The sequence below is a fragment of the Equus caballus genome, chromosome 10 (genome assembly GCF_041296265.1).
Source record: "Equus caballus isolate H_3958 breed thoroughbred chromosome 10, TB-T2T, whole genome shotgun sequence".
In the NCBI taxonomy this organism is placed as follows: Eukaryota; Metazoa; Chordata; class Mammalia; order Perissodactyla; family Equidae; genus Equus; species Equus caballus.
In genome coordinates, this window is record NC_091693.1 from 9,427,828 (window position 1) to 9,454,785 (window position 26,958).

Here is a 26,958-nt window from a genome sequence, read left to right on the forward strand (position 1 = left end):
AGTTCTTTATAGACGGAAGCTCACCTTGGGCGGCTGAGAGCGCTGGGGAGCCAGGGAAGGGTGTGGAGCAGAGGAGGAGAGATCCATTTGTGTTCCCGAAGGGCTAAGCGGAGTTAGGCGGGCTCTAACGCTTGTACAATTTTGGCAGACCTTAGGTATTTAAGATTTAAGTGAATATTTGGAGTGAGAAAAGGACACCTAACAAGTTAGGTGGGAAGAACCAGGTGTCTTTCTTGGAAGACATCTTAGACGTTTTCCCAGAAATTCATCAATGCTCTTGCGTTGCTACCTGGCTCCCTGGTCCGCCCAAAACACTACAACCCCCAGCAACTCCTAGCGCACACAGGCACACCTGCAAGTGAGGGACCCTGAAAATTGAGCTTCCTTCGTCTCTCCTCTCTCTGTCCCCGTCTCCCCCTTTATCTGGCCCGGTCTCCCCACTTCTCTTCCCCTCAGCCTCCCTGCTTCTGTCCCTGGGCCTCCTCCACTTATCTCAGGCAAAGATAATGGTAGAAGTGACTTCTGGGCAGTGATAGCACTCCGGAAGGATGTCAGCAAGTGACCCTGTCCCTGTGGCTTTCCCCTTCCTCCTCTGGGGACCTCGAGGACTGTTCTGGTCTCTCCGTTGTGAGTCCTGGCTCAGCCACGGTCCTTTTTGCTAGTGAGGTGCCCCCATTCTTCTTCTGCACCTTCAGTTTAGCATCTGTCCCTTGGCTCCGCTACCATTTTCTCATCCGTAGGTCCCCCCCTTCTAAATTCTGTGAATATTTTTTATTAATAAAGCAAGTATTTTGGCTTTCTGTTGGCCTCATCCTCACCCCTGACTAGTTGCGTCACTACTCCATTTTTAAGCCTAAATTTTCTCATCCGTTTAATGGGAATGATATGGGGGGGGTTTCAGGATTCAGTACAAGCCCATGTGTCCCCAGGGCCTGGCATAGTGTGAGCCTTTGATCCCTGGCAGCTACTGTTACTGTTTTTATTATCAGGTGTCTCTTCCTATGAGTTGTCAGCCCCGAGCTGGGCTCTGTTTTATAAATAGAGGCGGCTGGGGTGTGTCTGAGCTGGGCCCCAAGCCCACTCCTCTGCTAGTCAGCTGTGGCCGGGACTCCGGGCTGCTCTCCAGACCGTCGTCAGGGAGGGTGCTGAGTTACAGTGGGAGGGGGACGTGCAGAAACACACGGGGGGAGCAGGGAAGGGAGACTCCCCTTTAGTAGAGGTGTGGATCTGTGGCTCTGCCAGGAAGAGATTTCCTGTGCGTCTTCATGCATCAGCTCAGAAGACCCCTTCCTGGGGAAGCTCTCTTGACCCCCCTCAGCTGGGGTGGTCACCTCCTCTGGGCTCCACAGGCATCTAGTCTTCCCCTCACCTCAGCCCTGGTCACTCTGCCTGTGCTTCCCTCATCACCCGTGACCCGCTGTGCTGTCACTGCTGGAGTGCTGGGAGCCCCCGGAGGGTAGTGTCTTGGTCAGTGCTGTGTCCCCAGCATCACCCAGCAAAGGGCTGGGCACAAAGTGGGCGCAGAGCAAAGATTTGGTGAGTAGCAAAGGACCCTTACTCCGTCCATTGGCACAAGGGACCCCTGCCCCTGTGCTGTCCCTCGTTGTGAATTAGGTGTCCCCTCCAGGTGGCCGCAACCCCACTCCAGAGCGCACGATTTAGTGAATGGAGCGAGGACTGGATTCGGGTTGTCCCCTTGTCTCCTCAGCCACGTGCCCTGATGCAGTCCGTGCACAGTCTTCGCAGCGGGGCGCCTTGGCCCTGAGGAGGTAGGGGGCGACACCGCGGTCCGCGAGCGGAGAAGACGGTTCGGATTCTCTCGAATACAGGGAGCCGCCAACTCCTGGGAGGAAGAGAGGGAAGAAGAGAGGGAAGAAGGGACGGAAGGAAAGGAAGGATGGTCCCCAGCCCCCACCCTTTCCAGCCTGTTGGTCTGCTGGATCCCGGAGCTCTGGGCTCCACCCTCTTGGTACACACGAACACCTGGCGGCGGGGCGTGCCTCAGTTTCCCGGAGGCGGAGCGTCCTTTCCCCGCCGCCCCTCCCCGTTCCCTCTCCTTCCTCTTTGGGGCGCTTGTGGCCGCGGCCCGAGCGCTCCCGGAACTGAGGCTGGGCGCCCGGCCGTCGGGAGGCGGGGGCCACGTCAGCCGGGCGGCCGGGGGCTCCGCGGGGCGCGGGCGGCGCGGGCCATGCGGCAGGGCGCGCTGCTGGCGGGCGCGCTGGCGGTCTACACCGCGTACCTGGTGCTGGGCGCCCTGCTGGTGGCGCGGCTGGAGGGGCCGCACGAAGCGCGGCTCCGAGCCGAGCTGGGGGCGCAGCGCGAGCAGCTGCTGCGGCGCAGCCCGTGCGTGGCCGCCCCGGCCCTGGACGCCTTCGTGGAGCGGGTGCTGGCGGCCGGACGGCTGGGGCGCGCCGCGCTCGCCAACGCCTCCGGGCCCGCCAACGCCTCGGACCCCGCCTGGGACTTCGCCTCGGCTCTCTTCTTCGCCAGCACGTTGGTCACCACCGTGGGTAAGTGAGCCGCGCCCGGATCCCCGCAGCCGGCGAGGACCCGGCACCCCCACCACGTCCCCGCAGCCATCACGAAATACCCCTATCCCAGCGGATCACTCCCAGTCCGCTCTGGGCCCAGGATCCCCTCCAAACCCCTCATCGAGGACCCGGGACCCACACTCGTGGGATCTGGCCCGCTTCAGGGAACTCCCATCCAAGCCTTTCCCCCAGCAGGAAGTCCCCGGGTTCCTTCTGGGACTCGGGCCTCCCTCCCAGTACCTTCCAGTGAGCATCTGGGACCCCGTTCCCAGGCCTTAACCCCCTGGGAGACCCAGGTCCGTCCAGTCCCCTCTGGGCCTAGGGCTACCTTCAGAGACCTCCCGCGAGGACCTGGGACCCTCGGCCTGAGATCCTCACCCCCCTGGACGGGGACCTCAGCCATGCAAGGACCCCTGTCCCCTCTGGGCTCAGACCACCATCCCCTCCGACAGTGGCCCCTGACTCTCCAGATGTGTCCTTCTGGGACGCCAATTGGGAAGCCCTACCCCAACCTCCTGCTGACCCTGGTGCCCCAGTGAGGACCCTGAATCTCCAGACCCTCTCAGGGCGCCGTCACTAAAGACCCTACTGCCAGTAGAGATCCCTCAGCAAGGACCTGGTGCCCCCACCTGAGACTTCCACCCCTCTGGCCCTAGACCGCGCCCCAGCAAGGGCCCCTGCCCTCCTCCAGACCAAGGACCACCCCATCCTCGTACTCCCCAGCAGGTAGTCCTGACTCACACATGGGACCCCTCTCCCCATACCCCATTCCATCTTGACAGCACCCCTGTCTTGGGAAGCCCAGTGGGGCACCCCCTCTCCATTCTGGACCTGGGACTTCCAATTCAACAGCCCCTAACTGTGGACATGTGAGAGGGACCCACCGTGGAGGGGGCCAGAGCGCCCTCCAGGAAGGACCACTGACTGTTTCCCACCAGAAGCCCCCAGCCAGGACTCCGCCCCTTCAGTCCCTGACCTGCCTGCAGCAAGACGGCTGACTCCCCACCGGGGCCTTTTGAACCCGAGAAGCCCTGGGTGAGGCTCTCATCCCTCTCCGGGCCCTGACTCCCCTCGGCGAGGGCCCCAGAATGACCTGGACCCCCTTGCAGGGGCCCCAGAGCTCTGTACACTGAAAGCAGAATCCCAGCCCCCTCCACATGCACACACAGGATGCCAGCATCTGCCACGCTGGATTTCCCAAGGGAATCTCCTGGGGATCAGGGACCCTTCAGTCTCCTCCAGACTGACAGCTGGGACTTCCCTCTCCACCTTAACACTGCCCCAGCCTGCTGTGGACCGGAAATTCTCCCCCCCATCAAGGACGCCCTGGGCCCTCTGCACCCCAGTATCCACTCAAGACCCTTACTGCCGACCCTGGACTAGCGAGGACCTGAGACATGGTCCCCCATCGTCCCCTCAGCAGTGCCTGTCCCCTTCACGCCCCCTCAGGCATCCTTGCCTGAGGACTCCCCTCCCCATCCCATTTGTGATCCAGAAAATGCCCTGCTGGTGCCTGTCCCCTCCTTTCTGTGGACCCAGGGCACCCCCCCCCCCACCCCCGACGCTGCCGCCCCTGCAGGTGGGACCAACCCCCTCCCCAACCCTCCCAGGGAAATCCCTGCCCGGTGGGCCCTGCAGACCTGGGAAACCCCAGCATGCTGGGCCTCCCCCTGCACCTCCCCAGCCCCCACACTTCCTCTTTGTCTCTTTGCCTGGGATTTGGACAGGGGAGGGGGTGAGGCTGGGGCCGGGCTAGCCCGCACTCCTCCCCGAGGCTGTGGCCGTGGCCGTGGGCTTGGGTGCCCTGTTGTGTGGACCGGCAGACCAAGGCCACAGGCAGCGGGCCTAGCAGGGCCAGATGCTTCTCACAGCCTCTGGAATTCGCGACCTTCCCCGGGGCTTCTCTTCCCCTGCTGGCTGGGCCTGCCTGACTTGCTCCTGGGCTTGGCTGGGTCACATCAGTGTCTCCCTCTGCCTCCGCCCAGATCCAGAAGTCCTCCCAGGCGGGACAGGCCAAGAAGCCACTCGAGGCAGGCACAGCCTCGCTTCAGATCCCTGCTCAGCCACTGCTCGTCTCTGGGCCGGTGCCCCCCCTCGTCTGTAAAATGGGGCTACTAATGCTCCCCCTTCATATAATATTCGTATACCTGGCAGAGTCTTACAAATGGGCTTTTACTCACTTAATTGGCACAGCAGCCTGTGAGGCAGGTACCATTGGTGGCCCTGTTTTTTTAGCCATGGAAACGGAGGCCCAGAGAGGTTGGATAACTTGCCCAAGGTCACACAGCTCGGAAGGTATACAATCCCTAGTTCTTAACCAACACTCTGCACCACCTCTTGGGCTTGCACAAAAGAGGGGGATGTATGTGCATGGTAAAAGAAAAATTATTCGGAGAGAGATGGAACTCAACTCCAAATATGGCGAAGACAGCTGGGGGTTTAGAGCCGAGAGCAAAGGGAGGGATCGGTGGATGGAGAGTGACTCAGGAGACAGCGAGGGTGGGGGATTCTGGCTCAACTGGCTTGAGAGGATTCTTGCTAAAGACAGGCCAAGGACTGAGATCAAAGGACTCGGGTCTGAGGGCAGAGGAGGAGGAACTTGATGAGATGTCTAGAGTGGGGGCATCCTTCCGTAACCGACTTAGGGCTCCTGCTGCCCCCGGGCCTGGTTGAGCAGAGGGCCCAGCGGGGCCACATGAGTTTGGTCAGAGAGGGAGTCCTGTCAGCGTGAAGCACTGCTCCCGGTCACGGAGCTTTCCTGATGCTCGGTGGCCGCCATCATTGCTGGCGAGGCCGGGAAGCCAAAGGTCCTTCGGAGGCTCCTCTCCCACAGCATCCCTGGTCCTGTCGGCCCACCCGGAACGGGGAGTCGGGAGCGAGGAAGCCAGCAGCGCCCTCCTGGTGACTCTTCCCACGCCCTGTCCCCACCTGGGAGGATTATCATTGTCACATTTGAGGAAGCCCGTTTGGCAGTACACTGGGGAACCTGAGGCTCAGAGAGGAGAAGTCCTGTGGCCAAGGTCATGCAGAGAATAAAGGGCAAAGCACTGACCAGGATTTGACTCTTCGAGGCTCCCGGCCCCCGTCCTGACTCTATATAACTTTTCTGTTTATAAGGATTTTGGGTCCTTTGCAAGCTTGTCGTTTCACCCAGGCTGCTGGCGTTTCTCCATCAAAATCCTTGTCTTCATGAGGGCTGGAGCCATAAGGGATCCATCTCAAAGCACAGTTATTTACGTAAGATAGAAGGTTCTTTTTTCTTTGTTTTTTTGAGATTGGCGCCTGAGCTGACATTTGTTGCCAATCTTCATTTTTTTCCTTCTCCCCAGAGCCCCCCAGTACATAGTTGTATATTCTAGTTGTAGGTCCTTCTGGCTCTGCTATGTGGGATGCCACCTCAGCATGGCTTGATGAGCAGTGCCATGTCTGCGCCCAGGATCCGAACCAGTGAAACCCTAGGCCGCCAAAGTGGAGTGCACAAACCCAACCACTCGGCCCCAGGGCTGGCCCCCAAGATGGAAGTTTCTTTTTTTGGTGAGGAAGATTGTCCCTGAGCTAACATCTGTGCCAATCTTCCCCTATTTTGTATGTGGGATGCTGCCACAGCTTGGCTTGGTGAGCGGTGCATATGTCCATGCCCAGGATTTAAACCTGCGAATCCTGGGCCACCGAAGCAGAGCACACGAACCCAACCGCTATGCCACCGGGCCAGCCCTGGAAGTTTATTTCTTGCTCACATTTGTGGTAGTTGGTCCAAGACTGGAATGGTCATAGTTGGAGACCCTCATGCTCCTCCATAACTCCTCTTTGCACAGCTGCCATTCCCAAGGGTCACCTCATTGTCCAAAATGGCTGCTCAACTCCAGCCTTCACATCTGTGTCCAGGCAGCAGGATGAGGGAGGAAAGAAGGGGACAGGCATTCCCCTCTCTTTAAGGACCCTTCCTGGAAGTTGCATGCTTCTTTCACGTGTACCACATTGGCCAGAAGTTATTCCAGAGTCATACTGGGCTGCGAGGGAGGAGGGGATGTCTTTATTCCAGGCAGCTGTGTGTCTAGCAAAAACTGGAGGATCCTTTATTTTCCCAGTTCTTTTTTTTTTTTCTTTTTTTTTGCAGGGAAAGATTCGCCCTGAGCTATCATCTGTTGCCAATCTTCCTCTTTTTTTTTTTCCTCCCCAAAGCCCCAGTGCATGGTTGTATATCCTAGTTGCAAGTCCTTCTACTTCTATGTGAGTCATTGCCACAACATGGCAACTGACAGACGGGTGGTGTGGCTCTGTGACCAGGAACTTTAACTGGGCCCTCAGGGCTGGCTCCCCAGTTCTTTTTTAATTGTGGTAAAATACACATCACATAAAATTTACTATCCTTTTTTTCCTCCCAAAGCCCCAGCACATAGTTGTCTATCCTCATTGTAAGTCCTTCCAGCTCTTCTATGTGGGACGCCGCCACAGCACGGCCTGATGAGCGGTGTGCGGGTCCACACCCAGCACCTGAACCGGTGAACTCCCGGCGGCTGAAGGGGAGTGCGCGAACTTAACCACCACGCCACCGGGCCGGCCCCTAAAATTTACTATCTTAACCATTTTTATGTGTACACTTCAGTGGTATTAAGCACATTCACATTGTCGTGCAACCATCACCACTGTCCATCTCCAGAACTCTTGCAAAACTGAAATTCTACGCCCATTAAACCCTGACTCCCCAGGCCCCGGCCCCCACCGTTCCATGTGAACTTGCCCACTCTAGGAACCTCATATAAGAGGAATCTCACAGCAGTTGTCTTTTTGGGACTGGCTTATTTCATTTAGCCTGATGTCCTCAAGGCTCATCCACAGTGGAGCACGTGTCAGGGTTTCCTTCCTTTTTACGGCTGAATAATATTCCATCGTATGTATGTACTGCATTTTGTTCATCCATCCATCTATAGATGGACACTTGCGTCGCTTCCACCTTTTGGCCGTTGGGAATGATGCCGCTGTGAACGTGGTGGTACAGGTGTCTCTTCAAGCCCCCGCTTTCCGTTCTTTTCAGTCTATAACACCTGAGGACCCTCCGGCCTGGAAGACGGGCACAGGGGAATGGCCACCGTGTGTGCAGGGTTTCGGTGTGTATAGGGGGTCCTATAGCCCCATGGCCCACCCCGGGTACTACTGACCACAGGCTGGATCTGCAGCCTCTTGGGCGAGACGTCTTACTGTCAACACAAAGCAGGCCCCTCAGCACCCCGGTCCTGTCTCCGAGCCTTTGGTGTGCCTAGTTTGGGAAATAAAGAGACCTTAGACTCCACATCGCCAAAGCGAGTCCTCCCAACAGCTGGGTTTCCCCGTATCATATGTCTGTTTGCAGAACTCACACCCACACCGAACTTCCTCGTTCCCACCGTCCTCGGGAGCCCAAGGGGGCTGGTCACGCCCATGGTAGCGTGGAGGAAACTGAGGCTCCGAGCCAGGCCAGAGCCTGCGCCCATCATTCTTTCTTTGACTATTGATCGAGCGCCCACTCTGGGCCTAAGACCAGGGCTCCAGGGGTGACAAAACAGACAGAAGTGCTGCCCCCCGGGAGCTGGTGCCCAGAGACAGACAGGAACTAATAAGGAAACTGTATATTATGCTAGAAGGTGTTGAGGCCATGAAGACAAACACAAGTGGGTTTGGTAAGAGGGTGGAACGGTTTAAAGTAAGGTGGTCAGGGAAGGCCTGAAAAAGGGACATTTGATCAAAGACCTGAAAGGAGGAAAGAAAGGGAGCCACGTGGGCGCCGGGGGAACCTCGGAGAGAGGACAGTCCGTGCAAAGGCCCTGGGATGGGAGGGTATTGCCCTGTCGCACTGTGTGGGGCCTCGTGGGTCACAGTGAGCGCTTTGTCCTTTTACCCGAGTGGGAGGCAGCCACGGGAGGGCTCTGAGCAGCTGAACTCGGGTGTCCACAGCTTCCCTCTGGCTGCTTGTGGGGAACAGACAGGGGTCAAGGGCGGGGGGAGAAGGGAGGCGAGGGAGGAGGCTGCCGGGGTCGGCAGGACCAGGTGGGGGCCGTGGGGTGGGGTGAGGGGAGGCGGGTGGGCTCGATGTGTATTTGAAGGTTGAGACGACAGGATGCGCTGACAGATGGAAAGTGGGTGTGAGTGACGAGGGACTCAGGGTGACCCCAAGGCTCCTGGCCTGAACAGCCGCAAGGATGGCGGTGCTATCACCTGAGATGAGAGACTGGGAGGGCAGCTTCAAGGGTGAAATGAGTCTCCGTTTGGGGTGAGCCCCAGCCTGAAGGGAGGTGCTGAGCGGGCAGGACGTCCCCTTGCTCCCACAGGCTATGGGTACACGACGCCGCTGACCGACGCAGGCAAGGCCTTTTCCATCGCCTTTGCGCTCCTGGGCGTGCCCATCACCATGCTGCTGCTGACCGCCTCGGCCCAGCGCCTGTCGCTGCTGCTGACCCACGCGCCCCTGTCCTGGCTGAGCACGCGATGGGGCTGGGACCGCCGGCGCGCAGCCCGCTGGCACCTGGTGGGCCTGCTGGGGGTCGTAGTGGCCCTCTGCTTCCTGGTGCCAGCTGCGGTCTTTGCCCACCTCGAGGAGACCTGGAGCTTCCTGGATGCCTTCTACTTCTGCTTCATCTCTTTGTCCACCATCGGCCTGGGGGACTACGTGCCCGGAGAGGCCCCTGGCCAGCCCCACCGGGCCCTCTACAAGGTGCTGGTCACAGGTGAGGGCAGTGGCTGCCTGGGGATGGGAGGGCGGGGGCACAGCCTGGCTCTGGAGGCTCTGAGGGGGACTGGCCCTGTCCCAGGGGGGAGTTGAAGGGCACGGCCCCACCCTGGGGGTCCTATAGCCCCATGGCCCACCCCGGGGGTCTGAGTCCTCCCATCGGCCCTCCGCCATCTCCACAGCCTACCTCTTCCTGGGCCTGGTGGCCATGGTGCTCCTGCTGCAAACCTTCCGCCACGTGTCCGACCTTCACGGCCTCACAGAGCTCATCCTGCTGCCCAGCGTGGACCCTGCCAGCATCAGGGAGGAGGATGACGATCGAGCGGACATTCTGGGCCCCCCACCTGAGCCGCGCCAGCAACTCATGGCCGGCTCCCACACCAACTATGCCTCCATCCCCAGGTAGCAGGGCCAGCTCCCAGGCTGGAGGGAGCTGGTCTGGAACATTCTAGAACATCCGCGAGCACATGCCGGTGTTCCTGAGGCATCGCCACCAACCGTCCGTCCTTTGTCTTATGTGTCCCGGCTCCCCCCGGCGCCAACACTGCCTTGTCCTCCCTGCCCCTTCTCTCATTGCCCCCTCTGTGCCTCCCTGGCTTCCTCACCATCTTCACGTCTGGTTCTTTTACTCACTCCATCAGCCTCTCTCTCCCAGCCACTTGTCACCTGCGTGTTGCACCCGGCTCTGGGCTTGGACCTCATTTCTGGCACTGGCTCGCTCACTACACCTCGGGCAAGTGACCGCCCCTCTCTGCACCTTGATCTCCTCATCTGTCAAGTGGGGAGAATATCGTCACTCATCCACAGCTCCCTCCTCCATGCCGGGCAGTGCTCGGGACACAGTACTGGTCGAGATGGCCTGACCCTGCTCCCGGGGGGGCTCACAGTCCAGGGAGGTAGACAGACCCGTCCCCACACAGTGACAGCCCAGAATGGGCAGGACCTCAGTAGGGGAGGCAGTGTGGTCAGGGCTGTGATGGAGGCAGCACAGGGAATCACCTAATCCCCCCTGGAAGGTCAGGGAAGGCTTCCTGGAGGAAGTGACAACTTGACTCAGCCTTGAAATATGAGGAGTAGTCGGGGGAGGAAAGTGTACTTGACATTTTCCTTAAGTGACTCCAGGAAGCCACACCCATGCGGAGAGCCCTGGTAGCCCCCAGTGCTGGAATCTTCCTCAGCCACCCAGCAGGAGGATGCCACAGGATCCCAGCCTGGACACCACGGTGACTGCTGTCCCCGCTCCCCTAGCGCCCTGTCCCAGCCCAGCTGCATCCCGCCTCCGCCCTCGGGCGGTCCCTTCCCCTCTGTTTCTCAGTTCCCTCCCCTGTGAAATGGCCGCAATAACAGTGCTGACTTCCAAAGAGGATGTAGGGACCCTGCTCTGTTGTCTGTGCCGCTGTCTTTGGCCAGGCCCTTCACATAGAAGGAAGATTATATCATTGCCCTGTTTGCACAGATGAGGAAACTGAGGCACGGGGAGGGGAGGGCCCTTGTCGTGGACTCAGAGCTAGGAGGGGACAGATTTTCCATTTACTCCCTGAGATATGCTCCCTCCCGAGACGGTAGGTCAGTGACAGCACTTCTGCCCAAGGCCGGTCCTGAGCTGTCACCTCGACCACGCCCTTGGGGGTGGCAGAAGGGCTGGGGCCTTTGGGCTGAGCCTGCCGAGTAAGTAGACAAGTAGAAAGGGCAGGGAGGGCGTCCCGGCAGAAGGGCCTGTGTGCACGGCCTGGGGGAGGAAAGCATGTGGACATCGGCTTCCTGCACAGTTTATGTGACTGGCGTGCAAGGGAGTGGGGGAAGGAGGGTGTGGCGGTAAACACGGGCACAGCTTAGGTGTCCTCAAGTGACAAGCTTGGGAACTTGCCCTCTTTCTTGAGGGCACTAGAGAGCCATGGAAAGGCTTTGAGCAGGAGAGGGTCATGGCTGGGCTTGTGCCTTGGAAAAAGCCCCCTAGCTTCTCTGTGGACTTAGACCAGAGCGAGAGACCAAGGCTGGGTGTCCAGCGGAGGGTGGGGCGGGAACCAAGCAGGAGGCCATGGGGCTGGGCAGGGCCAAGGGGAGGCGGGGGGTGGGGGGTGGAGGGGTGCTCCACAGGCCTTACAGACTTGGGAGGGACAAGGCCAGGGAAGGGCCCAAGGGATGGTCAGCTGCCCCTGAGATGGGGACCTGGGAGAAAGAACAGGTTTGAAGGGGAGACGCTGAGGCTAGTTTGGAACATGGTGGGTGTGAGGGACTAAAGAGACCCCCAGGGATGGGGCTCAGGGGATGGGGTTGGGGGGCGGTCGGGGCTGGAGACAGATGAGGGAACCGAGGCCATGATGGGGGTGTGGCAGCCCGGGGTGGGAGTGAAGAGAGAAGACCAGGCTTGAGAAATCAGCCGTAAGGAAAGGATCAGTAAGGAAAGATTTGGCTGCAGGGAACAAAGTCCTGACTGGCCCTGGCTGAAACAATGAGATAACTGTAGATTGCACATCCCCAGAGTTGGGCAGACCTCTGGTCATGACACAGTCCACAGCTCCAGGAAGGTCTTGTGGCCCCAGGGTTCCTCTCTCTCTACTCTGCCACTCTCAGCTGAAGGCTTGGCTCCCACACGGGTTCTCCTCACAGCCCCAAAGTGGCTGCCACAGGTCCGGGCATCACAACCAGCCATAATTTCTAGTGCAAGAAGACAGGGGCATCTCTTCCTGTGTCTCTTTGGAAACAAGGAAACCTTTTCCCAAAGCCTCCCAGCAGACTTCTCTTCCATCTCGTTGGCCAAAATTGGCTCACATGCCCGAACCAATCATTGGCTAGAGTGATGGAGCCACCATGATTAGCTTGGATTCCTCAAAATTCTCCCTGCCCCCGGGACTGAGGTTTCGGTTTGGAGGCTGGTGAATACTTGAGCAAAACTGGGCTTCTATTAGAAAGGCAGAAGGTCAGGAGAATGCTAAAAAGTCACACAAGATTGTTTTAATGCCAATGGTGGGAAACACATGGGATTTACCAGGTGCCAGGCACTGTTCCAAGCCCTTGATACATAATAATTTATTTTTTTAAAATCTTTCTATTTTATTTTACTTTTTTTCCTTTTTCTCCCCAAAGCCCCCGGGTACATAGTTGTATATTTTAGTTGTGAGTCCTTCTAGTTGTGGCATGTGGGATGCTGCCTCAGCATGGTTTGATGAGCAGTGCCATGTCCGCGCCCAGGACTCGAACCAATGAAACACTGGGCCGCCTGCAGCGGAGCGCGTGAACTCAACCACTCGGCCACGGGGCCGGCCCCCATAATAATTAATTTAACCCTCTCAGCAACTCCGAGTTAGGTACATTCTCTACATTACAGGTGAGGAAAGGAGGTCCAGAGAGGTTAAGTAACTTATCCAAGGTCACACAGGAAGTGCAAAACTGGGATTTGAACAAGGTTTTGGTGGATCACCTTGTCCCACGGAGGCTCAGAAACATCCGCTGTCCAGCTCTTTCTCGGCCTCCCAGCCTTCCTGCCTCCTCCGTGCGCTCACTGTTGACCTTGCTGCTGAAGTCAGCGGCTGGGTGGGGAGGCAGTTGCTTCTCCCCTTCTCGAGGGTGGTCCTTGTGGGATCTGGCTTTTGCTCTTCACCACTTCTCCTTCCAAATTCCTCTAGAAAAAGAACCCAGGCCCTGTTCAGTTCAAGACCTTAAGAAAAAAATGTGCGTGCTACAAAATTGACAAAGTACGAAAGAGCGGAGAGTGGAGAGTCAGCATTTCTCTCGCACGCAGGCTGTGGTCACTGAGGTCTCCTTCCAGCCGTGGAGCAGCACTGTATGTGTGTGTGTGTGTGTGTGTGTGTGTGTGTGTGTGTGTGTGTTTCACTTTTTCCTTTCCCTCTACACAAGTGGTACCTAGTATGGTGAGGTGCTCAGTTACAGACTCTGGAGGCAAAGTTCCTGCTGTAAATCTCAACTCTGTGCCTCCCCAGCTCTGTGGCTCTGGGCAAGTGGGTTCACCTCCCTGGGCCTCAGTTTGCTCATCCGTGAAATGGGATGATAACAGCAGCTACCTCGTGGGCTTGTTAGAGAATTAAGCAACTTAATATCTGGAAAGCTCTTCGAACACTGTCTGGGCCCCAATAAACTGGTAGCTAATGACTATTATTCTCTTGTCTGCACCTTGCTTTATTGTATGTTATATGTAAATATATAATGTTTCTATCCTTTTCCCAATACTATTCTCAGTTTTGCACCTTGCGTTTCTCACCAAGCCCGTGTAGTCCAGAGATTGTTCCAGAGACACACAGGTCTCAGATCCTTTTTGACGTCTGCAGAGCTTCCTCTAGGACCCGCGTGCCATAAACTATTTCCATGTCTGGTTAATGGACATACGTGGTTGCCAGTCTTCCGCTGCCATAAATGATGCTGCAAAGCGTACCTTGGGCCGTCAAGATGGAACGAAGCCTCCTGTCCCTGGAGGGGCTGTATTGCTGAGCGCGGGGTGCCAGGAGGAGACCCCAGGCTCTCTGACTCTGTGCAACGGCAAGGGCTCAGGTACGCAGCCGCTGATTCCCTCAGATGAAGTCACCCCTCCCTGACCTGTGGGCGCGGGCTGGGCAGCAGAGACTTCCATCCTCCGTTCATTTACATAGAACACCTATTCTGCGCTGTGTCCGACTGAGTTGGGGTCAACAGTGCCCAGGAAGCCCGTGATGCTGTGGAAACAGACCCGTTCCTAGACAGTCACGGCCTAGGGTGGTCGGGGGAGAGGTGGGGGCTGGTCCTGTGGCCCAGACACGACCGAAGGAAGGAAAGCGGGCAGCCGGGGCGGCGTCACGCCAGAAGCTGGTAGAGCGCGTGCAGTCCGGGGCGGGGAGCGGGAGCTCGCCCCATCAGGGATGTCCACGCCGCCCCGTGTGGCTGGGCTGGGGCCTACAGAGAGAGCACGTGAGTCAGACAGGAAGGACGGCGGGGAGGAGGTTCGGCAGGGCTCTGCAAACCAGCTGAGCATGGTGTTTCCTCGAGGTCCTGGCGAGTCACGCAGGGGACGGGAGCGCTGGCTCCCAAGGGGTGGTCCCCAGACCGCCAACATCAGCATCAGCTGGAATCGCCAGCCAGCAATGCAAATCCTCGAGCCCCGCCTCAGACCCGCCGGAGCAAAAACTCGCGCGGAGCCGCAGCACCTGCTCCAACCAGTCCTCCTGGGAAAGCTCGGACGCCACGGGGTGGAGCCAGCCGCGCGGCTCATCCAGAGGTCACGCTGGGAGTCACACTGTTGGGCATCAGGACCCAAAAGAAACTTGTTAACTTATTGAATATTTGCTTGTGCCGCACACTCTGCACGTGTCATCTTACAGACTTCCCACGATAACTGTTTTTGTCCCTGTTCTGTCGAGGAGGGTGTTAAGCCGCAGTCAGAACAGCTCCTACAAGGAGACCCACCTTATTTTTTAGGAGTAAAACTTTCGATGGAAAAGCCTGATTGCGAAGAAGGACGGCCGCGCATAACCAATGGAAACTCCTCGAAGGCCCTCCGCGCGTACACGCCGCCTCCAGCGCCCCCTGCCGGCCGGGCCACGCGCCCGCCGCGGGCGCCCGGAGGGATACGCGTTGCCATGGAGACGCGCGCGGAGCGACCTCGTGGAGGTGGGTGGCGGCGGTGGAAGTGCGGGCGGCCATCTTGAAACCGGGCAAGAGGGGCGGGACTGGAGCGGCCGAGTGACGGTTGACCGGTTTTAACCAAGTGACTGGTACCGCGGGGCGGGGGAAAGAGGGAGGTGCCTGGGGCCATCCCAGGGAGGGAGGCGGGGGGCGGGGGAGGGATTAAGAAGGGGCGGGGAGGGGAGGGGGCGAAGAGGAGGGAAGAGGCTGGGGAGAGGGAGGAGAGGCGAGGACCGAGCCGAGGAGGGGAGGGGCGGAGAAAGGGCGGGGCGAGGAGGAGGGGGCTATGAGGAGGGGCGGGGTAGAAGGGGCGGAGCGCTGAGCCGGCAGCGGTCCAGGGCATGGAAACAGATGGTGAGAAGGGGCGGGGCGAAAAGGTGTTGCGGTTCCCGGGGAAGGTGAGGATCGGGAAGTTGCCGAGCGACAAAGGAGCGCCGGCGGGGCAAGAGGAGAAGGTGCAGGGAGAGGCGAGGGCGAAAGGCGAGCAGAGGGAGAAAGGCGAGCAGAGGGAGAAAGGAGAGGACAGGGCGAAAGGCGAGGACAGGGCGAAAAGAGAGAACAGGGCGAAAGGAGAGGACAGGGCGAAAGGCGAGCAGAGGGAGAAAGGAGAGGACAGGGCGAAAGGCGAGCAGAGGGCAAAAGGAGAGGACAGGGCGAAAGGAGAGGACAGGGCGAAAGGTGAGCAGAGGGCAAAAGGAGAGGACAGGGCGAAAGGAGAGGACAGGGCGAAAGGCGAGGCGAGGGCGAAAGGAGAGGACAGGGCGAAAGGAGAGGACAGGGCGAAAGGTGAGCAGAGGGCAAAAGGAGAGGACAGGGCGAAAGGAGAGGACAGGGCGAAAGGCGAGGCGAGGGCGAAAGGAGAGGACAGGGCGAAAGGAGAGGACAGGGCGAAAGGTGAGCAGAGGGCAAAAGGAGAGGACAGGGCGAAAGGAGAGGACAGGGCGAAAGGCGAGGCGAGGGCGAAAGGAGAGGACAGGGCGAAAGGAGAGGACAGGGCGAAAGGTGAGCAGAGGGCGAAAGGCGAGGAGGGATCCCGCAGCGTGGGGAAGGCCGGGGGCGAGGAGCGATCTGAAGGCAAACAGAAGGTCTCGAAAGAGAAGGGGCGGGGCCATAGGCGGGGGCGGGGCGAGGAGCATCCTCGGGCAGAACAGCGCGCCCAGGACGAGGGGAAAGGGCGGGTGGATAAGGGGCGGGTCGAAGAACAGGATCGGGTGGAGGAAAAACGGCGGAAGGAGTGGAAGCGGAGCGAGGAGCAAGCTCCGGGCGAGAAACAGAGGCAGGGACAGGGGAAGGGGCGGGGCGTGGGGAAGGGGCGGGGCGTTGGGAAGGGGCGGGACCAGGACCGAGAGAGGGGCGAGGCTAGGTGCAGGAGCCTGTACCTGGGCAGGACCACAGCGAGGAGAAGGGGGCGGTGCGAAGAGAAGTGGGGGGGCAGGTCAAGACGAGGGGGCGGAGCCAGGTGCAGGTGCGCGACCAGAGGCACTAGCCGGATTGGGGAAAATAGGAGGGGCACAGCCAAAGCGAGAAACAAAGACCGAGACCACGAGAAGAGTAGGGGCGGGATGCAGAGCAGGGGCGGAGCAAAGAACAAGTGTGGGCCAGGGTTAAGGGCGAGGAGGCGGGGCGAAACCAGGAGCAGGGCCGTGGCCAGGAGCCAAAGTAGAGGCGGGACCTGGAGTCACAGAGGTGGGATCCAGAATAGGAGCAGATGCAGGGCGTGGGGCAGGGGCGAAGTCTGGGGCAGAGGCGGAGCCAGGAGCAGAAGTTTGGATGGAGCCGGGAGGAAGAGCAGGGATGGAGCCAGGAGCAAGAGCAGAGGCGGAGCCAGGAGCAGAAGCTGGGATGGAGCCGGGAGGAAGAGCAGGGATGGAGCCAGGAGCAAGTGCAGAGGCGGAGCCAGGAGCAGAAGCTGGGATGGAGCCGGGAGGAAGAGCAAGGATGGAGCCTGGAGCAAGAGCAGAGGTGGAGCCAGGAGCAAGAGCCGGGATGGAGCTGGGAGCAAGAGCAGGGGCGGGGCCCGGAGCAAGAGCAGGAGCCGGGCCCCAAGTCCGAGCAGAGGCGGGGCCAGGAGCAGGGGCGGGGCGAGGCGCAGGAGCGAGGCGGGGTCTCAGAAGACGGCCCCCCAGCGCAGTCTGGCCGGTGGTTGTTGACCCCGGCGTTCCCCAGGGTCGAGCCGCGTTGCGCGCTGCCCCGCGATGTTCCTTGCTGGGCCTGCGTGGCCGCGACTCCGAGTCCTGCGGGCGCTGTGGGCACTGCTGGCGGTGCTGTGGGCGCCGTGGAGGCTGTTGGCGATGCACGAGATCCACACGTGCAACTGGCAGGTTGTCCTAAACCAGTTCACGACGGTCGGCAAGGAGGGCGAGAGCGACCGCTTCTCCGATCAAGAGCCCCTGGACACAGTGGACAGCATGTTCAGCCAGCTGGTGGACGCGCCCATCAACCGGGACGAGGTGAGGGGCCCGGGGTCAGGGGAACGGGAGAGGTCCTGGACCCGCACCCCTCTGGGCTCTGGACGTTTGCCCAACCTCTGCTTGCAGAAATACCTGGGCTTCCCTTACTACCTGAAGATAAACTACACCTGCAAGGGCAAGGTAAGTGGGTGCAGCAGGGGTCATCCTGTGTGGGCCTCAGTTTCCCCATCTGTAACCTTTTAATAGTGGTGGTGCCTCCAGACCCTGGGGACCTTAAGGATTCAAGAAGATCCCTGTATCCCACCAGATAGATGCTCAAGTAAGCTTTTTTTTTTTTTTTTTTTTTGCCATTAAAAAAAATTGAGACATAATTCACATACCACAAAATTCACCATTTCAAGTGTACGGTGCAATCGTTTTTAGTATATTCACAAAGTTGTGCAATCAGCATCATTATCTAATTCCAGAACATTTCATCACCTCAAAAAGAAACTGTACCCCCATCCCTCCAGGTCCTGGAGACCACTAATCTACTTTCTGTCCCTCTGAACTTGCTTATTCTGGACATTTCATAGAAATGGAATCCTATACAATATGGCTTCTTTCACTTAGCTGGTTTTCAAGATTCATGTATGTTGTAGGCTGTGTCCGTATTTCCTTTTTATGGCTGATAATGTTAAACTGTTTGGATGTGCATTTTGTTTATCCATTCATTCCTTGGTGGACATTTGGGTTATTGCCACTTTTTTTTTTTTGGCTGGTATGAACAATGCTGCTATGAACATGCGTGTGCAAGTTTTTGTGTAAACATTTTTCAGCTCTCTTCTGTACCCCTGTGGGAATGGAATTACTAGGTCATGTGCTAAGTCTGTTTCACTTCTGAGGAACTGCCACGTGGGTTTCCAGAGCAGCTGCGCTAGTCGACATTCCTATCAGCAATGTGTGAGGGTTCCAGCTTCTCTACAGCCTCACCCAGCCCTGTTACTGTCCGTCTTTCTGGTTATAGCCATCTTAGTGTGTGTGAAATGGTACCTCCTGTGGTTTTGATTTGCATTTCCCTCATAACTATGATGTTGAACATCTTTTCATATACTCATTAGCCGTTTATCTTTCTTCTTTGGAGAAATGTCTATTTGGATCCTTTGCCCATTTATAAAGTGGTTGTCTTTTTATTGTTGTGTTGTAAAATGTCTTTACATATTCTGGATACTAGTTCCTCATCAGATATAGGATTTGTAAATATTTTGTCACATTCTGTGGGTTGTCTTTTCACTTTTTTGATGGTGTCCTTTGAAGCACGAAATTTTTATGTTTATTGAGGTATAATTCACATACCACAAAATAGCACCAACGTCTTTAATTTTGATGAAATCCAATTTATCAATTTTTTTCTTTTGTTGCTCATGTTTTTGGTGTTGTCTCAGAAGGCCTTGACCCACCGAGGATCAGGAAGATTTACTCCCATGTTTTCTTCTAAGAGTTTTTTAGTTTTAGCTCTTATATTTAGGTCTTTGATCCACATGGAGTTAATTTTTGTATATGGTGTGAGGTAGGGGTCCAGCTTTTGTGTGTGATTATCCAGTACCATTTGTTGAAAACATTATTCTTTCTTTGTTGAATTCTCTTGGCACCCTTGTCAAAAATCAATAGGCCATACATGCAAGGATTTCTTTCTGGGAATAACTGTATTCCATTGCTCTATGTGTCCATCCACATGCCAGCACCACACAGTCTTGATTACTATAGCTTCGTAGTATGTTCAAATTGGGGAGTTTGAGTCCTCCAACTTTGTTTCTCTTTTTAAAGATTGTTTTGGCTCCAGTAAGCTTTTAGAGGACAGTAGAACATTGTAGTCTAGACCAGGCTGCAGACCTGGGTTTGAATATGCCACTGACTAACACTGATTTGGAGGGAGCATAGCGTGATAGTTAATACTTTGGGCTCTGGAGCCAGGCTGCCTGGGTTCACACAGCTGCTACAAAACAGCTGTGTGATCTCAGGCAAGTTACTTAACTTCTCTGTATCAAAGTTTCCTCATCCTTAGCAAGGGTTCCATCATGATCATACCCACTTCATGAAATGATTGAATACGTGCGAAGCACCTAGCACAGGGCTTCAGAGGGCTCAGTGCACGACAGCAACAAGTTTCCAGAATGTGACCCCAGGTAGAGAGTTTTACTCCATGAACCTTCTCTCCTTATCTGTAAAAGTTTGATAATAGTACCTTTACTGTTCATTCAACACCTACCATGGGTCAGATCCTCTTTGTTTACAATGGGAGGGATACAACGATCAACAACAGGCCATGTTTTTCTTATGGATTCAGCCCACCAGGGAAGCAGACAATCAGCAAGTAAATATATAAAATAATTTATGTGGGGCCGTGGTGTCGTGATTAAGTTTGTGTGCTCCACTTCAGCAGCCTGGGGTTCACTGGTTCAGATCCCGGGTGTGGACCTATGCAGCACTCATCAAGCCACGCTGCGGTGGCATCCCACATAAATTAGAGGAGCATGGGCAGGGATGTTAGCTCAGGGCTAATCTTCCTCAGCAAAAAGAGGAAGACTGGCAATGGATGTTAGCTTGGCCCATCTTCCTCACCAAAATAATAATAATAATAATAATTTATGACAGTAACCTCAGTGCGACGAAGAAGAAAATAAAATGAGGTGATATGTTAGAAAGGAGGGTGTTAGCCGGGTGGTTGAGCAGAGACCTGAATGGTGGAAAGGGATGACCATGCGGAGAACTGGGGGAAGCAGTCCAGGCGGAGGGAACAGCAGCGCCACGGCCGAAGTAGGGAAGAGGCCCATGTGGCTGTGGCAGAGTGAGCCAGGGGGCAGTGGGAGGAGACAGGCCAGGGAGGTGATGGGGGCAGAGTCTTAAGGCCTCGTGGACCACAGTGAGGACTTGGCTTCAGTCTGAGTGAGATGGATTCAGGAGAAGGTTCTGGGCGGAGGAGGGAGGAGGGACGCACTCTGACGCAGGTGTTCCCGCACTCCCACCTGCTGTGGGGGAGCAGAGCAAGCAAGAAGAGGCTGTGCATGGTCCAAGCAGGAGTCGAGGGTGGACAGGGGCACCGTTGCCCTGACAGGGAGGAGGTCACCCCCCGCCAGTACCTGCTGCCCTGCGATTGGAAGCCCAGAGGCAGGGCTGGGACAGGTGTGGCCAGCAGGACTGGAAGGGCCCTGGCCAGGGCACTCCTCAGGATGGAGGCCTGTGTGAAGGTGGTTGTGCAGCCCACCCCCAGCCCTGCCCACAGTGGCCTGAGCGCAGCCGTCTCTTGGGGATGCTTCTGAGCCTTTGCTTATGCTGTTCCATCCACTGGCACACCCCTCTCCTTCCCGCCTTCCGTCTCCACTCTAAGCCCTGCCTGCCCTTCTCAGTGCAGCCAGGACCCTGGCATCTCTGGGGGGCGTCCCTGCTGCTTCCTCCCCCTCGTCCCCAGTTCCTTTCTGTCTAACTGTGCTATCCCACTCTCACCCCGGGCCCCAGCCCCAAACCTGGCCATCCTCTGACCGCTGCGGGTGGCAGAGGGTCTAACTTCTGCAGGGAGGGTGGAGGCCTCAAGCGCGGCCCAGGAATCGCTGCCGTGAGGGGAGAGGCTCCTGGCAGTTCCGGGTCCTGGGTTTATCCCCACCTCACATTTTGCGCATCTCGTGCCCCACTTCCCTGTGCATTCCCTACATCCAAATTCTGTCTGAAGACCTTGGCTCTGGACTCACTTCCTCCAGGAAGGCCTCCTGACTCCCTCCACAGCCCCTCTGCCCCTCCCGTGGCCTAGCCCCCACCCCAGCCCCAAACCTGCACCAGGTTCTCTGACCTTCCGTTGGTGGAGAATCTGTTCTCCCCACCCAGCCCAGGAAGACAGGCCACTAAAGGTGGGGTTAAGGCAGGGGGACCCAGAGGCTATCTTAAGGATACGTCTGTGGGGCCATCTTGCCCTCAGTCCTCCGAGGCCCTGGTGCGCAAGGGCCACCTGACGGGGCTGAAGCCCGTGGTGCTGGTCACCTTCCAGTCCCCAGTCAACTTCCATCACTGGAAGATAGAGCAGCTGCAGATCCAGATGGAGGCGGCTCCTTTCCCCAACAAAGGTGGGCCTGGGGGCACCCTGAGGGGTCGCAGCCTGGCAGAGGTGTTGGGGGATTGCTGGGGGCCCCAGCAGGGTCCATGACCTCGAGGGGAGGCTGGGGTCATCAGAGGGGCCCACGGCCTGGCGGGGAGGTGGGTGGTGTTGGGGGCCGCAGAGGGGTCTACGAACTGGAGGGAGGGCACGGGGAGCCCCCAGCAGGTTCCACGGCCTAGGCGGGGCCACACAAAGGCTGCAGTGTGGTCCGGGGCGCAGAGGGGGCCTGGGGAGTTGCAGGGAGATCCCGGGGTCCTGTGGCCTGGGGGAGCCGCGGGGAGCCCGCAGCCTCAGGGCCCGGTGCCTGCGCGCAGGGGGCTGCGCCACGGAGGAGGTGTGCGCCATGAGCTGGTACACGCCCATGCCCGTCAAGAACGGCAGCGTGCTCATGCGCGTGGACGTCAGCAGCAACGGCCTGGGGCCCTTCGTTCCCAAGCAAAGGTGCCCTTTCCCAAGCCCGGGGCGGGGGTGGGGGGTGGTGGTAGACTCCGGGAGGGACGTCCCAACCTCAGGTCCCCAAGAAGCTGGGAGACCAGAGGGAGGGAACAGAGCGGGGATGGCTGTGGGCCGCGGCGGGAGCGCTGACCCCGGGACCGTCGCCGTGCCTGCCCCACGCCTGCGCCAGGTTCCAGGTGAACATCAACGGCTTCCTGCAGAGGCAGCAAGGCGACACCCCCCAGTTCACTGTGGGAAATGAGGTGAGCGCGGCCGCGGGCTGGGGCGGACCCCGCGCGGAGCACGTACTGCGCCAGGCCCCGGGGAGGGCGACTGCTCTCCTGACGGTCTTGCATGATGGTGACCGTGTGAGGGAAGGCGCGCCCAGGGGCCCATTGTAAAGAGGGGAAACCGAGGCCCCAAAGGGCTGGCGCCGTTTGCCCAGTCTCTGCACGTACATACGGCCCCAGACTTGAAGCTGGGTCAGCCCGACCCCTGCACCCATGTTCTTCATCACTGTGCATTCATTCACTCCCTCATTCGTTCAAGCAGCAGCCTCTTCCCGGGCAAACGGTGTGCCACCAAGGGAACACAACAGTGACACACAGACACACAGCCCTGCCCCCCTAGAGCTGACATTCTAGTGGGAGAGGCAAACACCAAAGCAGTAAATGGGAAATCGAGTAAATTCCACAGTAGGCTAAGAGGTGGTAAGTGCTCGGGAGAAAGTCGGGAGGGAGGGGAGCTGGGTCTGTGCAGGAGGGGGTTGCCCTGTTCAGTGGAGGGGTCAAGAAAGGCATAACGGAGAAGGCTGATACTTGAGTGAAGCCTTGAAGGAGGAGAGGAGGGAATCGTGCAAAAGCCAGGGAAGAGCATTCCATACAGAGGGAACAGCCAGTGCAAAGGCCCTGAGGTGGGAACACACTTGGTGAGTCTGCACAGCAGAGAGGAGGCCCATGTGGCTGGAGTGAGGGAGCCAGGGGGGAGTGGGGGGCTAAGGTCAGAGAGGTGACGGGGCAGATTGTGTCAGGTGAGGACTTTGGCTTTTACCCCAAATGAGATGCCGGAGCCCATGGAGGCCGGAGAGGGCTGAGCAGCCCCGCGCCCCTCCCCCGCAGCTCTTCCATCTGATCCCGCGGTACTTTGTGAACGTGCCGTCGAGGCCCTTGTGGTACACGGTGGACCAGTCGCCCGTGCTCATCCTGGGCGGCATTCCCGAGGAGAAGTCCATCCTCCTGACCGACACCAGCTTCAAGGACTTCTTTCTGGTGGAGGTGAGTGCGGCGGGACAGACCAGGGGCTGGGGCCTCTGGAAGGGCCTGGGCCTCAGCCCCTAAAACGGGGTGGGGCCTGGGGCTACAGAGGGGGTCCCCAAAGACCTTCCAGCCCCGTGAGGGGCAAAGGGCATGGAGGAAAGACAGACAGCAGCCGGACAGCCTGGGTTCAAATCCTGGTTCTGCCCCCTCCTGGCCCGTGACCTGGGGCAAGTCACTTCGCCCACCCAGGCCTCAGAGTCCCCATCCGTAAACGGGAGTGACGTTTCTGTTCGCCTCATCGGACCGCTGTGAGCACAGTGTCAGTCAATATCGGCAGACCCAGAATGCGACTGTACCGTGGGAGTCACAGCTGTGATTGTGTGTCGGTCTGCCGTTTGTAATTCTGGAATCCAAAAAGCTGTGAAAACTGTGTTTTCACAAGTTTGGGACTGAAACCTATTTGTCGAGAAAGCCTGACCCGAACTAACAAAGGCTCTTTGTAGTCTTTCTGCATCCCACTTAGATATTCTGCATTTCACATTCGGATGCCGCCCTGCAGAAAGATTAAGGGGTCTGATTATGGGGTGCTGCTTAGGGCTTACACATGGATGGTATATATGTGCCACATTACCTTGTAAACGCTGGAATATTTTGAACTGCAATATACCTCGGGCTCCAAATTCGGCCTTGTGAATCTATTCTATTAGAATTGGGGAAGGAGTGTCTGAAGAAGGTTCTTTTGGTGTGAATGACTGAAACACGTTTGAGCTGGTGCAGCTGTTGGCAGAATTCCGGCCCAGTTTGGTTTAAGAAGAGAAATGGATTTAGTAGGCGCACCTGTCAGCAAAGCCTGGGCACAGATCAGGCTTCAGGTCTGGCTTGATTGGGGCTCAAATGAAGACTCCAGCTTTCAGTTCCTCTTCTTCTGGTTAAGCCCCATCCTCAAAGTGGCTCATATCATCCCAACTTGCAGGCCAGAGGGTGGGAGCATCTATTTCCTAAATAGCTTAAAAAAAAAGCTGATATTTATTTCCTTGGTCCTGATTGGTGCAGCTTGGGTCATGTGTCACCAGATCATGGGATGCGCCAGCTGGCTTAGCACAGGTCGTAAACTCCCTCCTAATGAGGAGGGCGGGGACGACAAGAAGCAGAGAAAGAATCGCTCCCCAGAAGTCAGGGTAGCTTTGCCACAAGTTGGGGGGAAGGAGATGCTGGTCGTTAATTGTGTCCGAGATAACAATTTTGCATCACAGCAACCCCATAAGATTGCCTGGACCTCCTCCCTCCCAGGTGGAAAGCGCCCCTATGACTTCTGAGAACCAAGTGGATTAATGCTCTCCCGGTTCCCTCTAGCTCTGAATTCCTGGTTCCACTGAATTTGTTCAGTTCACGGACCCTCTCCCTGTCCTGTGCCAGCTCCCTCCGTCCTGGGCGAGTCTTTCAGACATCGCTCAGTTTTCACAAGCCCTGGACCCAAACCCTCCCACAGGGGGCGCGCGGCTGCTATGGAGATGCGGAGGGCAGAGAGGGGGTTCTTGTCACAGCAACAAGAAGTTCCGTTTGAACTTCAGGCATCCTGATCCTTGTGCCTTTTTTAAACAAAGATTCATCAAGGTGAAAATCATAAAATTAGCCATTTTAAAGTGACTAATTTAGTGCTATTTACTACTGTGCATTCGTATGTGCAACCACCACCTGGTTCCAGAGAATTTCCATCCCTCCCAAGTAAAAGCCCGTTTCCTCTCATTCTCGAATCACGGGGATTTCTCCCACATTGCTGTCTCCGCTCTTTTCCTCCTCCCGTTTCAGCTCCCTGCTCCCTCCCCGACTGCCCCTAGGAGTGCTCCCCCTGCACGGCCCTGCGTGGGTCAGGTTTAGATGCTGTAACAGAGACCCCTGAAAGGGAGCAGCTGAAATAGATGCTATTGCTCATTCTCGTCACAGTCCAGAAGTCAGGACCCCAGGTCCTGTCCGTTTTCCTGGTTCGCCATCCTCTAGGCCCCAGGTGTTGATCTCATCTGTGTGGTCGGAGCTGGGTCAGGCCCACATCCATCTTCCAGCCAATGGGAAGGGCAAAGAGCAGAAGTGGAGGGCAAGCTATTTTCTTTTCAGCAAATTTCACTTACATTCCATTAGTGAGGAGTCAGTCACTTGGCTACATCCAACTGCAAAGGAGTCTGGGAAATACAATTTCTACCTGGGTGGTGCATGCCTTGCTAAAGCTAACTTACCAAAGAATATGGGGGAAATGGATTTGGGAGCTCAACTAGCCATCTGCCAAAAGTGGGAGAGGAAATTTGTTGGTTCATATAACCAAAAAAAAATTCAGGACTTCAGGTCCAGCTTGACCCAGGAGTTCAAACAATGTCACCAAGACTGAATTTCTTTCTCTTCATCTCTTGGACCTGATTCTGCTGTATGGACTTTATGCTCAAAACAGCCCTGTACTCTGGAACGGCCGAGGCTGTGTCCTCTCTGTGGGCAGAGGCCCACCTTCAGTGGGAAAGATCTTTGCCATTACGCCCTAACTCCCAAATCACACGTTTCCTTCCACTTGGTGTGGCTTAGACCTTTTGCCCACTTGGACTAAGTCATGGCCAGGAAAACCCAACCTGCTGCTTATGGAGTTAAACGAGTCAGAAGTCTCAAACTTTGCTCAAATAAGGAGTCCAGCTGACTCACAGCTTTTTTCCCTCTCCTCTCATATGTGGGCAAAGAGGGGAAGGTGGTGATCTTCTTCTAGCTTCACAAAGAAAATTTCCAAGTATTTGTTCCAGAAAACAGAGGCATCACTTCCAACATTAACAGGGTAACACATTAAGTATGACAGCTAACCAAAGTGACAGACTTAGAGGGTACAGGGTAGTTTCACCAGGCACAGCAACAGCCTCTGTAGTCTGGATTGCAAGACTTTTTTAGAAATAACATTTGCACGGGCCCTCTTTTGGTGCTGAATAGTGTAGGAGAAGTGAGAATGTTCAGTTCTCCTTAACTTGATGAAATTTCCCTCAGCAGCAGATCCTAGTGTTTTGCTTTGATTTTTCTTTCTTTCTTTCTTTCTTTCTTTCTTTTTTTTTTTTTTGCTGAGGAAGATTGGCCCTGAGCAAACACCCCTGCCAGTCTTCCTCTATTTTGTTTGGGGGTCGCTGCCACAGCATGGCTGCTGATGAGTGGTATAGGTCTGTGCCCAGGAACTGAACCTGGGCTGCCGAAGTGGAGTGCACTGAACTTAACCACTAGGCTATGGAACCAGCCCCTGATTTATACTTTTTATTGGAAAAGTTAATGGAAAATTCCACTTTTTGGTGGAAAATTTCAATCTGACACAAAAGTAGAGAGAATAGTATGATGAACCCAGCTTCAATAATTATCAGCATTTTCCTTTTTTTTTTTTTTTTGGCCATCATTTTTTTTATTTCCTGGAGTATTTTAAGGAAAATTTCAGCCATCATACCATTTCATCTGTAAGTTCTTGAAATACTCGAAGAAGTATCTCTAACACATGAGGACTTTTAAAAAATAAAATCACAATGCCATTATGGTACCCAGCAAAATTAGCAATAACCCCTTAATATCATCTAACCCAGCCATGGTCAATTTTCCCCAATTATCTAAAAATGTCTTTTAAAGTTGGTTTGTTTGAATCAGGATCAATATGTTGCATTGGTTGTTAAGTCTTTTAATGGTCTTCTCACCTGTAAGTCTGTTCCTCCCAACCAACCACCCTTTTTTCAGGCAATTTAAGAAGCCAGGCCTTTTGTCCTATGGAATTTAGCTGCTTGCTTCTTCGTGGAATCATTAACTTGTGCCTCTGACCCCGTGTATTAGTCTGAGCAGCCTGCCCTAACAAAATACCACAGACTACGTGGCTTAAACAACAGAA

The 26,958-nt window shown here is 56.4% G+C and overlaps 2 protein-coding genes across 40 annotated transcripts in view; both read left to right on the top strand.

The window, feature by feature from the left end:
* Nucleotides 1–284: 284 nt before the first annotated feature.
* On the top strand, nt 285–13,350 carry KCNK6 (potassium two pore domain channel subfamily K member 6). Its single transcript, XM_023649632.2, has 3 exons — nt 285–2,510; nt 8,837–9,232; nt 9,417–13,350. The coding sequence occupies exons 1-3, from the start codon at nt 1,898–1,900 to the stop codon at nt 9,638–9,640; spliced, it is 1,233 nt and encodes a 410-aa protein (XP_023505400.2). The 5' UTR covers nt 285–1,897; the 3' UTR covers nt 9,641–13,350.
* Nucleotides 13,351–13,458: 108 nt separating this feature from the next.
* Nucleotides 13,459–26,958, top strand: part of CATSPERG (cation channel sperm associated auxiliary subunit gamma) — a 28,988-nt gene continuing 15,488 nt past the window's right edge. For 4 of the 39 annotated variants that reach the window (XM_023649635.2, XM_023649639.2, XM_023649638.2 and 1 more), the window contains exons 1-8: nt 13,463–13,740; nt 14,641–14,832; nt 17,014–17,297; nt 17,385–17,438; nt 21,208–21,352; nt 21,699–21,825; nt 22,010–22,082; nt 22,938–23,093. In XM_023649635.2, the coding sequence (XP_023505403.2) occupies nt 13,569–13,740; nt 14,641–14,832; nt 17,014–17,297; nt 17,385–17,438; nt 21,208–21,352; nt 21,699–21,825; nt 22,010–22,082; nt 22,938–23,093 (1,203 nt within the window). In that variant the 5' untranslated portion in view covers nt 13,463–13,568. The other 35 variants (XM_070224366.1, XM_070224369.1, XM_070224368.1 and 32 more) reach the window with 20 other exon arrangements.